This window comes from Budorcas taxicolor, chromosome 10 (assembly GCF_023091745.1).
Source record: "Budorcas taxicolor isolate Tak-1 chromosome 10, Takin1.1, whole genome shotgun sequence".
Taxonomy (NCBI): Eukaryota; Metazoa; Chordata; class Mammalia; order Artiodactyla; family Bovidae; genus Budorcas; species Budorcas taxicolor.
Window position 1 is genome coordinate 85,147,101 of NC_068919.1, and position 13,946 is coordinate 85,161,046.

The 13,946-nt window shown below is 39.6% G+C and overlaps 1 protein-coding gene across 1 annotated transcript in view; it reads left to right on the forward strand.

Moving 5' to 3' along the window:
- The first annotated feature begins 1,417 nt into the window (after nt 1-1,417).
- Nucleotides 1,418-13,946, forward strand: part of TTLL5 (tubulin tyrosine ligase like 5) — a 307,681-nt gene continuing 295,152 nt past the window's right edge. The window contains exons 1-2 of the mRNA XM_052646434.1: nt 1,418-1,491; nt 7,405-7,511. Coding sequence (XP_052502394.1) covers nt 1,418-1,491; nt 7,405-7,511 — 181 coding nt within the window. The remainder of the gene's footprint in view (nt 1,492-7,404; nt 7,512-13,946) is intronic.

Below are 13,946 nucleotides of genomic sequence, written 5' to 3' on the forward strand. Positions count from 1 at the left end.
GAGCGATGGGAAGATGAAACAGGTAAACGCCTGCGCCCGCACTCTCCTCCTCGAAGAGAAGGGCGCCCCGAGTCCGGGCGGGCGCCGGCCGCTGCACTTCCCTCTCCTTGTCCGGGAACAGCTGCTGGCTTCCGGGCGCGCTGGGCTGAATCGCAGCGGCTGCGGCTCCCCGCGCGCGTCCTTTCCGTGGGGAGCATCTGAGGACCTCCCTGGGATGGGCTGAGCCATGGGTGGGACTGAGAGCCTGATCCCTTTAGGGAGAGGACACTCCTCGGGCAAGTGCCCTCAATCTTCCGATCGCCCTGTCTGTTCCTGCCCAGCTCGCAGCCTAGGACAGGTTGGCATCCCTTCGTCGCTTGGAGGTTTAGTTTCTTTTGTATGAATTTAAGGGACTTCCCAACATTTTGGGAAATACTGAGAAATCCTGTTGGGGATACTCGGAAGAAAACCTTGAGATTGTTCCATACTGCCCATTTCGCTGAACATGTGTAGGGAATCCTTGTCGGAACTGGCTTTCCTCGCCCCCTATTTAGATTATCCCATATATTAATGCATAGAAAAATAAGGTTTGGAAAGATTGAATGGTAATCTTTGAGTAATAGGATTATGGTCGTTCAAACATTTTCTTGTCTATTATTTCTAGTCCGTCCTCAAACACACAATAAAATGTACCTTTTCTCTATTAAAGTACTATAATTAGAAATAGGCTAATTTTAGTGTCTATTCGATATTCGGATAATAGTTTGTGATTTTCAGTAAGGGAGAATAGTTTTTGAGAGCGTTTGGAAGGACAGACCCCTCTCCACCCCCGCTTCCTCCCCACCCCGCCCCCTGCTATTTACAACCTTGATTCAGCAGAATATATTCATTTTTTGCTTGTATTTATTTCATTGGAATCATGATCGTGTTTTACCTGTACTCTAAAGAAATATTTGGAAGGATCTTAAAAGTTGTGTTTTTCATTTTGGCTCATGTCAGGTTTTGCTGTCAAGGAACCTAAGTTTTAGGCAATCAGCCGCACATCTCAGATTTTCCTAAAAGTTAAGTAACCCTATCATTTTGGTGCACATTAGATTTAGTATGTAAAAGAAACACAGGAAACTTAATAGCTTCTCTTCAAATACAGAGAGGACAGACAATATGTTTGAAAAAAAAAAAATCTTGATCATTGTGCCATATCTGAGGCACTGTGAAAAAAGGTAAGTTTTTAGAGGCTGGGCCCTGTTTACATAAATATCCGTTTTAGTTACATAAAAGATCACCATCAGTGATGAACAAAAAGACAGCTGGGTTATGTTTCAGATCCTTTGTCGCTCTTGCAGGAATCTGTGCCACCCAAATTGTTTGATCCAGTGAATGTGCAAGGAAAGGTCTCTGAGGCCCCCGTCTGCTGACTGCATGACAAACTCTAAAGGAAATGCCAGTCGTGATGGCCCGGGACCTGGAGGAAACAGCATCATCCTCAGAGGATGAGGAGGTGGTAAGCCAGGAGTAAGTAATAGTAAGCCTGCTTTTGACCCTTTGCCTTCAGGTTGGAAGATAGTTCTCTTTTATTTTACTCCTAGCCTCTTTTACCCATATCCTTCCTTTGGTGTTATCTCACTCTGGTTTTAGTCTCCATACATGGTCTAATTTGGGATCTTTTGGGGATGACCATTAGCTGTCTGAAATGAGATAAGGCTCTGTTTCCGGCCTCATGAGTGAACATCGCCCCTAGATGGTACAGGTAGTAGCTCTTAGTCAACTCTTGATCAGAGCTCCTAACATAGGAGATTTTGAAATTTTTAGATATGGAAGAAAAGTAGGTCTCCCAACACTGTGACATTGGTTATTTTCTACAAAGCCTTTAGGATGATAGAGTAATGATAACAATAAGTTATTTGAGGAAGTGTGGGACAGGCCTTTAGAATTCTGAGGCCTGTGCTGTCTGTTGAGACACATGGCTTTCTCAAGTTCTTTTAGATAAGAGTCAAGTTTCTTCATTGCTGGATTCTCACAAGAATATAAATGATAGTGCTAAGTGTAGCTGCTATAGGTGATGGTAAGGGCTTTAACTGCTGTATCCCATTTAACAATAACATCTGAAGACGTTATTATTCCCACTTAACTAAGCTCAGCCCCACACATGTCAAAGAACTTCCTTGGGATGCATAGAGATTAAATGATAGGTTGAGATTTAGACCTAGATTTCCATGATTTTGCAACTCTTAGATATTTTGTCTCCTTTAATATTATTACATGACACAGACAACAAAGAGAGAATCTGGCTTAAAGATATGATTAGTTTTTAAGCTTCTGTGTAAGTCCACTAGGATTCATGTGCTATGTCATCTGAAAAGTGGGGATAGTATCTGCCAGGCTGAATCAAGTAGAATAGTTAGTTCAGTCGCTCAGTCGTGTCCGACTCTCTGCAACCCCATGAATCGCAGCATGCCAGGCCTCCCTGTCCATCACCAACTCCCGGAGGTCACCCAAACTCAAGTCCGTCAAGTCAGTGATGCCATCCAACCATCTCATCCTCTGTCATCCCCTTCTCCTCCTGCCCCCAATCCCTCCCAGCATCAGAGTCTTTTCCAGTGAGTCAACTCTTCACATGAGGTGGCCAGAGTATTGGAGTTTCAGCTTCAGCATCATTCCTTCCAAAGAATGTCCAGGGCTGATCGCCTTCAGAATGGACTGGTTGCATCTCCTTGCAGTCCAAGGGACTCTCAAGAGTCTTCTCCAACACCACAGTTCAAAAGCATCAATTCTTCAGCGCTCAGCTTTCTTCACAGTCCAACTCTCACATCCATACGTGACCACTGGAAAAACCATAGTCTTGACTAGACGGACCTTTGTTGTAAAGTGCCATACAAGTGTTAAGGCATTATTCCTGCAGGATTTAATATTGATTTTAAAGTATATTTCTTATACTACAGCAGAAGCTTATATTATTTAATTAGAAAAAATTATTGAAGCATTAGTAAAGCTTTGGGGAAAGGCTTTTCATCACTGTTAGGTCATAGAAAATAATAAGAGATTTGTTATTATTAATGTATTTGGGTCATTCTCATTCAGGATAATTAAATGGATAATTTCCTCTGGGCACTTTGCCTTTTTGTGACTTTTTCTGTGTGCTTCCTCTTAGCCATTTCTCCACATTTTTTAACTTCTGCAGGCATCCGTCTTTCTGATTCAAGATCTTCTTTTACTTCATGACTGTCCTTTTTATTAGTGGGCTTATAGGTTGGAACCAACAAGTATTAGATTGAATTGTATGAAATTGCTATTTAGGTAAGTCAAACACAGTCAAAATATTGAGAACTTTAGATGACTCAACATAATTTCATTTTATTTTAGATGACTCAAACTAATTTTATTTTAGTAGGTACTCAATAAATATTTGCTGCCTGAATGACTAAATTAATGAATGAATATATGGCATATTTGTTATTGTATTTAGCAAGATCAGTCATTTACAAGGTAAAACCTAAATTTTATTTTCTAAAGACAGCGACGTGAGGACTGTTTTTAGTTTGCATAAGCTCCCTGTCCTTGGGTTGTGTCTGATTAACACTTGTAAGTGGAGGATACAAAGGCACATCATAGATACCTAGACCACCACTGTGAGCCTTCACCATTTGGTAACTGAATGATTGCTTGAGGGGAGAAGCTTGCCAGATTGTGGTCCATCCTCATTATACCAGATGAGAAGACTGTAATCATAGGGGATCTAGTGGCAATTTTAGGAACTGCCATAACTTGGAAGTAGTGATAAATAACAATGTTATTTCCAGATGTCTGCAACAACTGTCATATGGTACAAAAAATCTGTCATTTCAGATGGAGTCGAAGGGGCAGGTAATGCTAGTAGTACTGTGGTTTGTTGCCTGTATTCGCAATTGAGAAGTGCTAAATTTCTAGTAGAAGTTAGTGAAAATACAGGTGTAATCCCACCTGACCTCACCCCAGTTCATATTGATGGACGTTTGCTCCTCTTACTTTTAAACTCCTACTGTTGAGTTTTGATTGTTAATGTTCCATCAGCTCATGTCTATGAAACACTTGTTTTATACTTTAGGAATCTTAAAGTCAATCTTGTTTACACTTGGAGGAACAGGCTTAACATTTCTAAAGGTTTGGAAGTTCGAAGGTCTTAAATCATCTAGGATGTTGACTTGCTCCCAAGATGTCTCTCCATGGAGGTCTGCTAGATCCGCTCAGATCCCCGGGCTGTATTAAAGTATTCATGCTTTGCAATCCTGGACATTAGAGCTAGAAACTGTCCAGGCATCCTTGTTTTGCATGACATTGTTTGCAATAGTAAATGTAAAGGGGCTCTTTTTCTATATTTTCCTTGGGGATCCCAAATTAGAAATTTATACATATAAATGTGGAAATGTTCATTTGATATATAGGTTCTTTAGTCCGTAAAAAATATCTAATTCTGATTGTAAAAGCTGGCTTTACATCAGTTAAAAAGACCTTCAACAAATGATGGGCTTCCCTCATAGCTCAGCTGGTAAAGAATCTGCCTGCAATGCGGGAGACCTATATTTGATCCCTGGGTTGGGAAGATCCCCTGGAGAATGGAAAGGCTACACACTCCAGCATTCTGGCCTGGAGAATTCCATGGACTGTATAGTCCTTGAGGTCACAAAGACTCGGACTTGACTGAGCAACTTTCATTTTCAACAAATGATTATACAGCGAGTGCTACAGTTCAGAGAAATACATCTCTGTGGGCTGCAGGAGCTGGGGAAGGCCCCAGGGAGGTGGTGAGATGAGCTGGGCTATAGAGAGTGAGATTAGGTGAACAGAGAAAGTGGGGAAAGCATTTCCAGCATAGACATTGGGATGAACGAGGCTTAGAGGCTTTGATTTGTGTAGGCTGGATCCCAAGAGTGAATAATATCTATTCCTCATGAAATAACTGTTTAAAAACCAAAATGTTCTTAGGCTTTCAATAAAGTAAGTCATAAAACTAGTCTACTTTGGTTACTAATCCAAGTTTTTTGTTCTTTCATATCTGTAAAGCCTAATTTCTTAATATGTCCTGGTTTCTGGTGTAAATGAGTATTTAACGTCCCAGTTTTCAGTTTCCTAATCATTTTGAATCTTTTCCCTTTGTTGCCAGCTGGTGGGAACATGCTTTTAGTGACAAAGCGGCGCCTGCCTTAAGTATGTTTAGGTCGACCTTACTGGATTAGCAATTCATCTGCTCCCTGTTTTCTCTTTTCAGAGGTTGTAAATGAAAAGATTCTCTGTCAGGGATGCGGCTTTCTACAGATAATATGATTCAGGCCTTGGCTCTTGTCAGCTGTGTGTGCTTATTGTGTTCCTGACTCGTTTCAAACATTTTTACCTTTTATCAGTAATGCATCATTTGTAGGTGCTAAGGCACACTGGTGCCAGTTTGCAGCTAGAGGTGGATTGCCAAGGAACTTTAGTCAGTTTCCAAAGTTTCTATCTAAAGCTTGATAGCTTAACCTGCTTATTTTTCCCTCTATCCTCTGACTTAGATGTGTAGTGGGGGAGAAAAAAAACGTTGAAAGGGATCATAGGAATTATCCGGTCCCTTTTACAGGTGTTTAAGATGGTACTGTGCTTAGTCGCTCAGTTGTGTCTTGCTCTTCATGACCCCATGGACTGTAGTCCACCAGATTCCTCCGTTCATGGGATTCTTCAGACAAGAATACTGAAGTGGGTTGCCATTTCCTCCTCCAGGGGATCTTCGCAACCCAGGGATCAAACTCAGGTCTCCCACACTGCAGGCGGACTCTTTACCATCTGAGCCACCAGGGATGTCGATTAAGATGGAAAAGAAAGCAAATCGCACACACAGACACACACACAAATCCTTCTTGTACCCTGTAAACACCATTTCTCTCAAATGGGCACTGTCACCCAAGTCAAATTGTAGGAACATTAAACATCCACTTTCCATTTCTAGGAAACAGGGAATGAACTAGGTATAGTGGTCTCTGCTTTCTTCACTAAATCTCTTGGCAACTCATCCTAAGTGTAAAGCTGCCTCACTTCTGAGAATGGTAGCCTGGCAGCCTGTACGTTCAAAGCATAGATCTGTTTAAACCTGTGTTGGGAGAGTCTAACTTGGCCCTGAGGTTTGTGGTATGGCTTTTTTAAGGGGTGTGGTCATGTGAGTTTTTGAGAGCAGCCTGAATCTTTGGATTAATGATAATAAATAAATGGATCTTATTCCATGTAAGATATTGATTCATTTTAATTCCTCAGGGGTTCAGTTTAAGATGTTTATGCAAAATATCACTGAAATGGGATTATGGAGATGGAGGAGTGGAAAGAACACAGACCCTTGGGTCAGATGCCTGTTCCCTTGCATAACCAGCTATATGACTCTGAGGAAATTACATAACCTCTCGGAGATACCTTTTCTTCGATTCAAAGTACTGGGAAGAGGATTAAATGAGATAATTTGATAGCTCTTAGTGTAATTCTTGACACATAAGCGGGATCCAGGTCATTTCTTTCCTTTCCTGCCTCCCTGCACTAAGGCAGTTGAAGATTTTTCTAATCTGTGAATACATCTGAGATTGATTTAACAGAGATTTCTGGAAGATAAGAGAAAGTTAGAGGTCCTCTTCTGGAAGAAAATACTGTTCCATTTAGTATAGGCTTGCTTTCAAACATATAGTCTTAATTGGAATACTTGTATTACTTTAGGTTTCCTAGCTCAGACTGTTAGGATGGGTCCTCAAATTGGCTTAAAAAGGGACTATAGGGTGTAAAAGGGGTATGTCAGTTATTGTGATTATTTTGGTTTTTAGTTAAGATTCTTATCTGTGCCGGGGACTAAGACATAAATTGCCCTAAATAATAAAGGGAGTGTGTTAGCTCATATTTAGGAAAGACCTGATTCTGTACCTGCACGTTTGCCACTCAGGGTCTCATTTCTCTCATTCTCTCAGTCAGGCTCCCCCTGACTTTCTCCTCTGCTCACAGCTCCAGGCTCTCCTTCCAAGGTCGAACAGTGACGATTGCACTTCCAGACCTCATTCTCTTATACCGTCAGGGGAGGAGGCCATCTCTCTGCAGCTGCTTCAGAAGAGAGAGAAAGTGTCATTCTCCTGGAGGGTCATACATGTCTCCCAACACACTGTCTCCAGCTGCTCCATGCCCTCATCCCTGAGCCAGTAACTATAACCAGGGTGTGGAAAACCCTGATTGGCTGAAGTCAACCAAGGCCTGTCCCTGCCCCAGGGATGGAGTTCATCTGGAACAGACCACGTGATTGAGAATGGGAGAGAAATGGTTTCCTGTAAGACTTTTGGAGTGCTTGTTCCCGAAGAAGGGGAAAGGTGCTAAGCAGCTGACCCCGGTGGTCTGCTTCAATTGTTAATTCAGATTTTGAGCTGTGAATTAATAAGCCTTCTCTTACGGTTGTAGAGATCATCCGTGCATCATGTGGACTGGAGGCTGCAGGAGAATTCCGGTTTTGGTATTCCATGCTGAGGCTATTCTGACAAAGGACAACAATATTCGAGTAATTGGAGGTAGGTGTGATTTTCCCCAGAGAGGGCAGGGCTGGTCGTGGCCCTGATAACCGCACCTGGAGAAAGTGATAACCACATTTAGACAGGGAAAGGGCCTTGGTCAGGAGAAGATTCTCATGATGTTTTATACTTGAAAGGATTATTTATGACTCCTTAAACTGTTTTCTGCACATTAAATTTTTTCCTTGTTTTTAGAGTTCTGTGTACAAGTGTTTGTTTATGTTTTTTCTGTTCTTAGAGATCGTTGGCCTACAGCACTGTAGAAGGTTTAAGGTGTGTGGCATGGTGATTTGCCTTACATGTGTCGTGAGATGAGTATCACAGAAATTTTAGTGACAGTTGTCTTCTTTAATTATGGTTAAAATACACATGACAAAATTATTATTTTCATCGTTTCAGTGGACAACTCAGCGGCATTTGGTACATTGATAGTATTGTGCCGCCATCATCATTTTCTAATTCGAGAACATTTTCATCGAAAAGTAAACCCAGTATCCACTGAACAGTCATTCTACAACCCCCTCATGCCAGCTCCTAGAAAGCACTGGTTTTTCTGCCTCCATGCCGTTACCTAATCTGGATATTTCTTATAAATGGTCTCATACAACATGTAGCCTCTTGTGTATGGCGTCTTACACTTAGCATAATATTTTCAGGGTTCATCCATGTTGTAGTATATATCAGTACTTCATTCTTTTTGTGGCTGAATAATATTCCATGGTGTACAGACATGCCACATTTTGTTTATCTATTCATCAGTTGATGGATAAATAAGAAAGTAAAAGTCTCTCAGTTGTGTCCAACTCTTTGCGACCCTGTGGACTGTATGGTCCATGGACTTCTCCAGACCAGAATACTAGCGTGGGTAACCTTTCCCTTCTCCAAGGGATCTTCCCAACCCAGGGATCAAACCCAGGTCTCCTGCATTGCAAGTGGATTCTTTACCAGCTGAGCCACAAGGGAAGCCCAAATAATATTCCATTGTACAGATATACCACATTTTTTTTATCTGTTCATCAGTTGACGGATAAATGTTTCCCTCTTTTAACTCTTGTAAATAGTGCTACTGTGAACATTCATGTACAATCTTTTGTTTGCTTTCAGTTCTGTTGGCTATATACCTAGGAATGGAATTGCTACATTGTATGGTAGTTCTGTGATTAACTTATTAAGGAACTGCCAAAGGATCTTTCAGAGTGACTATACAATTCTACATTCCCACCAGCAACATATGAGAGTTGCAGTTTCTCCATATCCTTACTAACATTCATTTTGTTTTTTTAGAATATAGCTATACTAATTGGTGTGAAGTGGTATCTTATTGCGGTTATGATTTACGTTTCCCTATTACTGTCATTGAGCATCTTTTCATCCCCTGTGGCCATTTACATATGTTCTTTGGAGAATTGTCTATCAAGGTTTTTGCCTATTTTTTAATTGGCTTGCTTGTCTTTTTGTTGTTCAGTTGTAAGAGTTCTTTACACATTCTGGATACTAGAACCTTATCAGAAAAATGATTTCCAAATTTTTTTCCTGTTCTGTAGTTTGTCTTTTCATGCTCTTGATAGTTTTCTTTCGTGGCAGAAGTTTTTCATTTTGATGATGTTTAATATATCTACTTTTTCTTTTATTGCTTATACTTTTGGTGTCATATCTAAGAAATCATCGCCTAACCCAAAGTCATGATCCCTATGCCTTCTTCTAAGAGGTTTGTAGTTTAAGCTCTTACATTTAGAGCTAAGCAGTCTTTGGATGTGTTTTGAGTTAACTTTTTTACATACTGTGAGATAAAGTCCAACCTTCATTCTTTTACATATAGATAATCCCCCGCATGGGTAGTTGAAGTGACTGTTCTGTCCTTGTTGAATAATCTTGGGACTATTGTTGAAAATCAATTGACTATTGAACGTATGGGTTTATTTCTGGACTCTCAATATTCTGTCATTCTGTATGTTTATCCTTATACCAGTGCCATATTATTTTTTTGACTGTATCTTTGAGCTAAGTTTTGAAACTGGGAAATGTGAGTCCTCTAAGTTTGTTCTTCTTTTTTAAGTTTTTTTTTTTGCTATTCAGGGTCCACTGCAATTCCATATGAATTTGGGACCAGCTTTTTCATTTCTGCAAGAAAGGCTGTTTAGATTTTGGTAGGGAGTACACTGAATCTGTAAATTGCTGTTGGAAGTGTTGCCATCTTACGTTTAAGTCTTCTAGTCCATGAACATGGGGTGTCTTCCTATTTATTTAGGTCTTCTTTAGTTTCTTTAGCAATGTTTTGCAGTTTTCAGCATGCAAGTCTTATAGCTCCTTGGTTACCATTATTCCTCAGTATTTTATACTTTCTGATGCTCTTGTAAATGGAATTGTTTTCTTAATCTCATTTTTGAGTTGTTCATTGTCACTGTGTAAAATACTACGGATTTTTGTATACTGATCTTATGCTGAACTCATTTATTAGCTCTGATAGTGTGTGTGTGTGTGTGTGTGTGTGTGTGTGTGTGTGTATTCTTTAGGATTATTTCTATGTAAGATCATGTGATCAGTAAATGGAGATTTATCAATCCCTCCCTTTCTCCCTCCTTCCCTCCCTTCCTTACCTGGCTAGAACTTCCAGTACAGTGTTGAATGGAAGTGATGAAAATGGGCATCTTTGTCTTAATCCTAATCTTAGGGGGAAAGGTTTCAGTCTTTTACCATTCAGTTTGATGTTAGCTCCAGGGTTTCATAAATGCCCTCTATCATGTTGAGGAAGTTCCCTTCTATTCCTTAGTTGAGTGTTTTCGTCATACAGCACTATTGGATTTTGTCAAATGCCTTTTCTACATCAATCAAGATGATTCTATGTCTTTTTTCCTTCATTTTATGAATGTGGTATGTTATGTTGATTGACTTTTGTATACCAAACCAGCCTTGCATTCCTGAGCTAAATCTCACTTGGGCATGGTATATGGTCCTTTTAATATGCTGCTGGATTTGGTTTGCTAGTATTTTATTGAGGATGTTTGCATCTGTATTCATAAGGAATATTGTTTTCTGGTTTTCTCTTAATGCCTTTGTCTAGCTTTGGTGTCAGGGTAATGCTGGGCTCATAGAATGGGCTCCTTCATCCTCGTTGAAAGAGTTTGAAAAAGATTGGCTTTAAATGGGCTTCCCTCATTGGTAAAGAGTTCTAGTTGGTAAAGAATCTACCTGCAATGAAGGAGACCTGGGTTCGATTCCTGGGTTGGGAAGATCCCCTGGAGAAGGAAATGGCAACCCACTCCATTATTCTTGGCTGGAGAATCCCATGGACACAGGAGCCTGGCAGTCTACAGTCCGTGGGGTTGCACGAGTTGGGCGCAACTGAGCAACTAAATCACCACCGCAGCTCTTTAAACGTTTGATAGAGCCCACCAGCGAGGCATTTAGTCCTGGGCTTCTCTTTGTTGACAGACTTTGGATCACTGGTTCAGCCTCTGCTTGTCTATTCCATTTCTTATTGGGTCAGTTTTGGTAATCTGTGTGTTTCTCTGGGCTTTTTGCAGATTTTATTCACTTTATAAAATTTTGTTTGCATATAGTTGTTTTAGTGTTCTTTTATAATCCTTTTTATTTCTGTTATATAGTAGTAATATCCACACCTTCATTTCTGATTTTAGTGATTTGAATCTTTTTTTTATGTCATTCTAACTAAAAGTTTGTCCACTTTGAGAATCATTTTAAAGAGTTAGCTTTTAATTTTGCTTATTTTTGTTGTTGTTTTTCTATGCTTGTTGTTTGTTGTTTAGTCACTAAGTCATGTCTGACTCTTTGCTACCCCATGGACTGTAACACGCCAGGCTCCCCATCCTTCACTGTCTCCTGAAGTTTGTTCAGAGTCATGTTCAATTAATCATTGAGTCAGTGATGCTGTTTAACTGTCTTATCCTCTCCCACCCCCTTCTCCTTTTGCATTCAGTCTTTCCCAACTTCAGGGTCTTTTCCAATCAATCAGCTCTTTGTATCAGGCAGCCAAAGTATTGGAGCTTCAGCTTCAGCATCAGTCCTTCCAATGAATATTCAGGGTTGATTTCTTTTATGATTGACTGGTTTGATCTCTGTAGTCCGAGGGACTCTCAAAAGAGTCTGCTCCAGCACCACAATTAGAAAGCATCAGTTCTTTGGCACTCAACCTTCTTTATGGTCGAACTCTCACATCCTTATATGACTACAAGAAAAACCATAGTCTTCATTTCATTTACCTTCCCTCATCTTTGATTTTAAGCAGTGCTCTGAATCCTGACATTAGCCTGTGGCTGTCTGCAAAGGTCACATCCCATGCATCTGAACTTTTGTTGTATGATAGAGTGGAAAGCATCTTTACATGGGTTCTGAGTCAATGCTTCAGATCCCAGCTTTGGCATTTACTAGCTGTGAATCTTGTGCAATCACTTACATTCTCTCAATCCATTTCATTATTAGTAAAATGGAGATGATGGCTACCTTGCAGGCATTGTGAGAGTGAGATCACGTTATGTTTAGCACACAGTAGGCACTCAAACTTCGTGCCGCTTCCTCTACTTGTTGAACAAGCTCTACTCTACTCTGAGATGTCTCTAAGGTCTATCCCTGCCCCACAGTAAGCCAGAGTTCAGAGGAGGATTAGCACCTGCTTCTGGGATTTGAATTTTCCTCCCTCCCCAAGGGTCCTGGTGTTCTAATCCCTTCAGCGAGTTCCTAGGTTACCACTTAAAGGCATGTGATTCATTCATGTTCACAGAAGTTGAAGTCACTGAAGACTGATTAACATTTGCTGAGAATCTCCCTCTAAATATGGTTAGAGTCAAAACGTCAAAGGTGGGTTAAAAACAACGAAAGTAAATAATCCTTCCCTCAAACATGTTTCTTTTTGGTTTGCTTGTCACCATATTCTGTGGCAATAGGCAGACCCTTCTTTTCTAGAATATCTGACATTTATTGGACATTAGCATCCATCAATGTAATCATGCTATTATTCAAGCAGTCACAATTTTCTGGAGCCTATTAAGTTTTCAGATTTTTTTCCTGTGTTTTAAAAAAAGCCACTAAACTTGTTTTGTCAAACATTGGTTTTGAATTTTCTATATATTCCCAATTCCTTGAAGTTTGATAATTTTCTTCACCTTCCTTTATGAAAAGACCAATTTGAATGAGCTTTGTTAGTTGCTTCCTGAGATTTCTGGGTTGTTAAACACTCTTGGTCTGCTGGTGTTTTTTTTTTCCCTCTGTCTTAAAATATAGCTGACATAGATCTGCTCAGATCATAATCCTGGGTTAAATCCCCTTGAGAAGTGTATCTAGGGCATTAGTTATCTTCTGTTGGTCTTAGAGTGTGAGATACCAACCTTGTTTTTTCTGTTATTAAATGTTTCACTGAATTCACTATTAATATTTTTCTTCTTTTTTTTTTTTTTTTTAATTTTTTTTTTAATTTTTTATTTTTTTTAATTTTAAAATCTTTAATTCTTACATGTGTTCCCAAACATGAACCCCCCTACAATAAGATTTCATATGCTTTATTTGTGAAATACTCCAGGAATATGTTTTTACTCACCATATCCATGTTTTTTCAAAATTACATGCTTTGAATATTTAAGTGGAATTGCATTTTAGAGGCAACGGATATTTTCACTTTAAAGTAATCTTTTCCTGGAATGAAGCATTTTATGTTTTGCCCCTGAATATGTCCGTTTCATCAGTTTGCATTTGTATAGACTAGTACTGTCCAACAGAAATATGGTGTAATTCTTCAGTAGCTTTATTTTTTAAAAAAAAAAGCAGAAATAGGTGGAATTAACTTTAATAATACATTTTATTTAATCCAAAATATCATTTTCACATTTGCTCAGTATAAAAAAATTGTGACAATATTTTACATCCAGTGTGTGTTTTGCACTTTTAGTCCATCTCCATGTGGTGCAGAATTTTCATTGGAAGCATTTGGTCTGTGTTTGGATTTCATAAATGTTATAGTTTGAAATTATAGTAAATTCCTATGCTCAAGTTGTTCCAAACAAGTTTTCCAACTTGTACTGAGGCCAAATTGAGTATGAGTTTCAAAATTAAAAATCAATTAAAGTTAAATAAGATGAAAAATTCAGTTCCTTTGTCATACTAGTCACCCTTCAGGTGCTCAAGTTACACGTGGCTAGTGACTGCCGTAGTCTCCAGTACAGGGCAGGACCGAGTTTTCTGACAGGGAGGCAAAAATACACTATGTTGCCATTGAAAAGGTTATTCTTGAATTCTAAAGTAATTTTAAAAAAGTTAGTTTTATCTTCCTTCTAGTCCCACCAAGTCCTTAGAGCACGTCACTACTCTCTAGGTGCTTCTGTGCTGGACGTTAGATGATAGGTTCCTTGTTTGTCTTTTCTGTGCTACAGTTAGTTCTGGAACTTCCCAGGGGTCCTAGTACTTCAGATTGTCTTTTGGGATGCA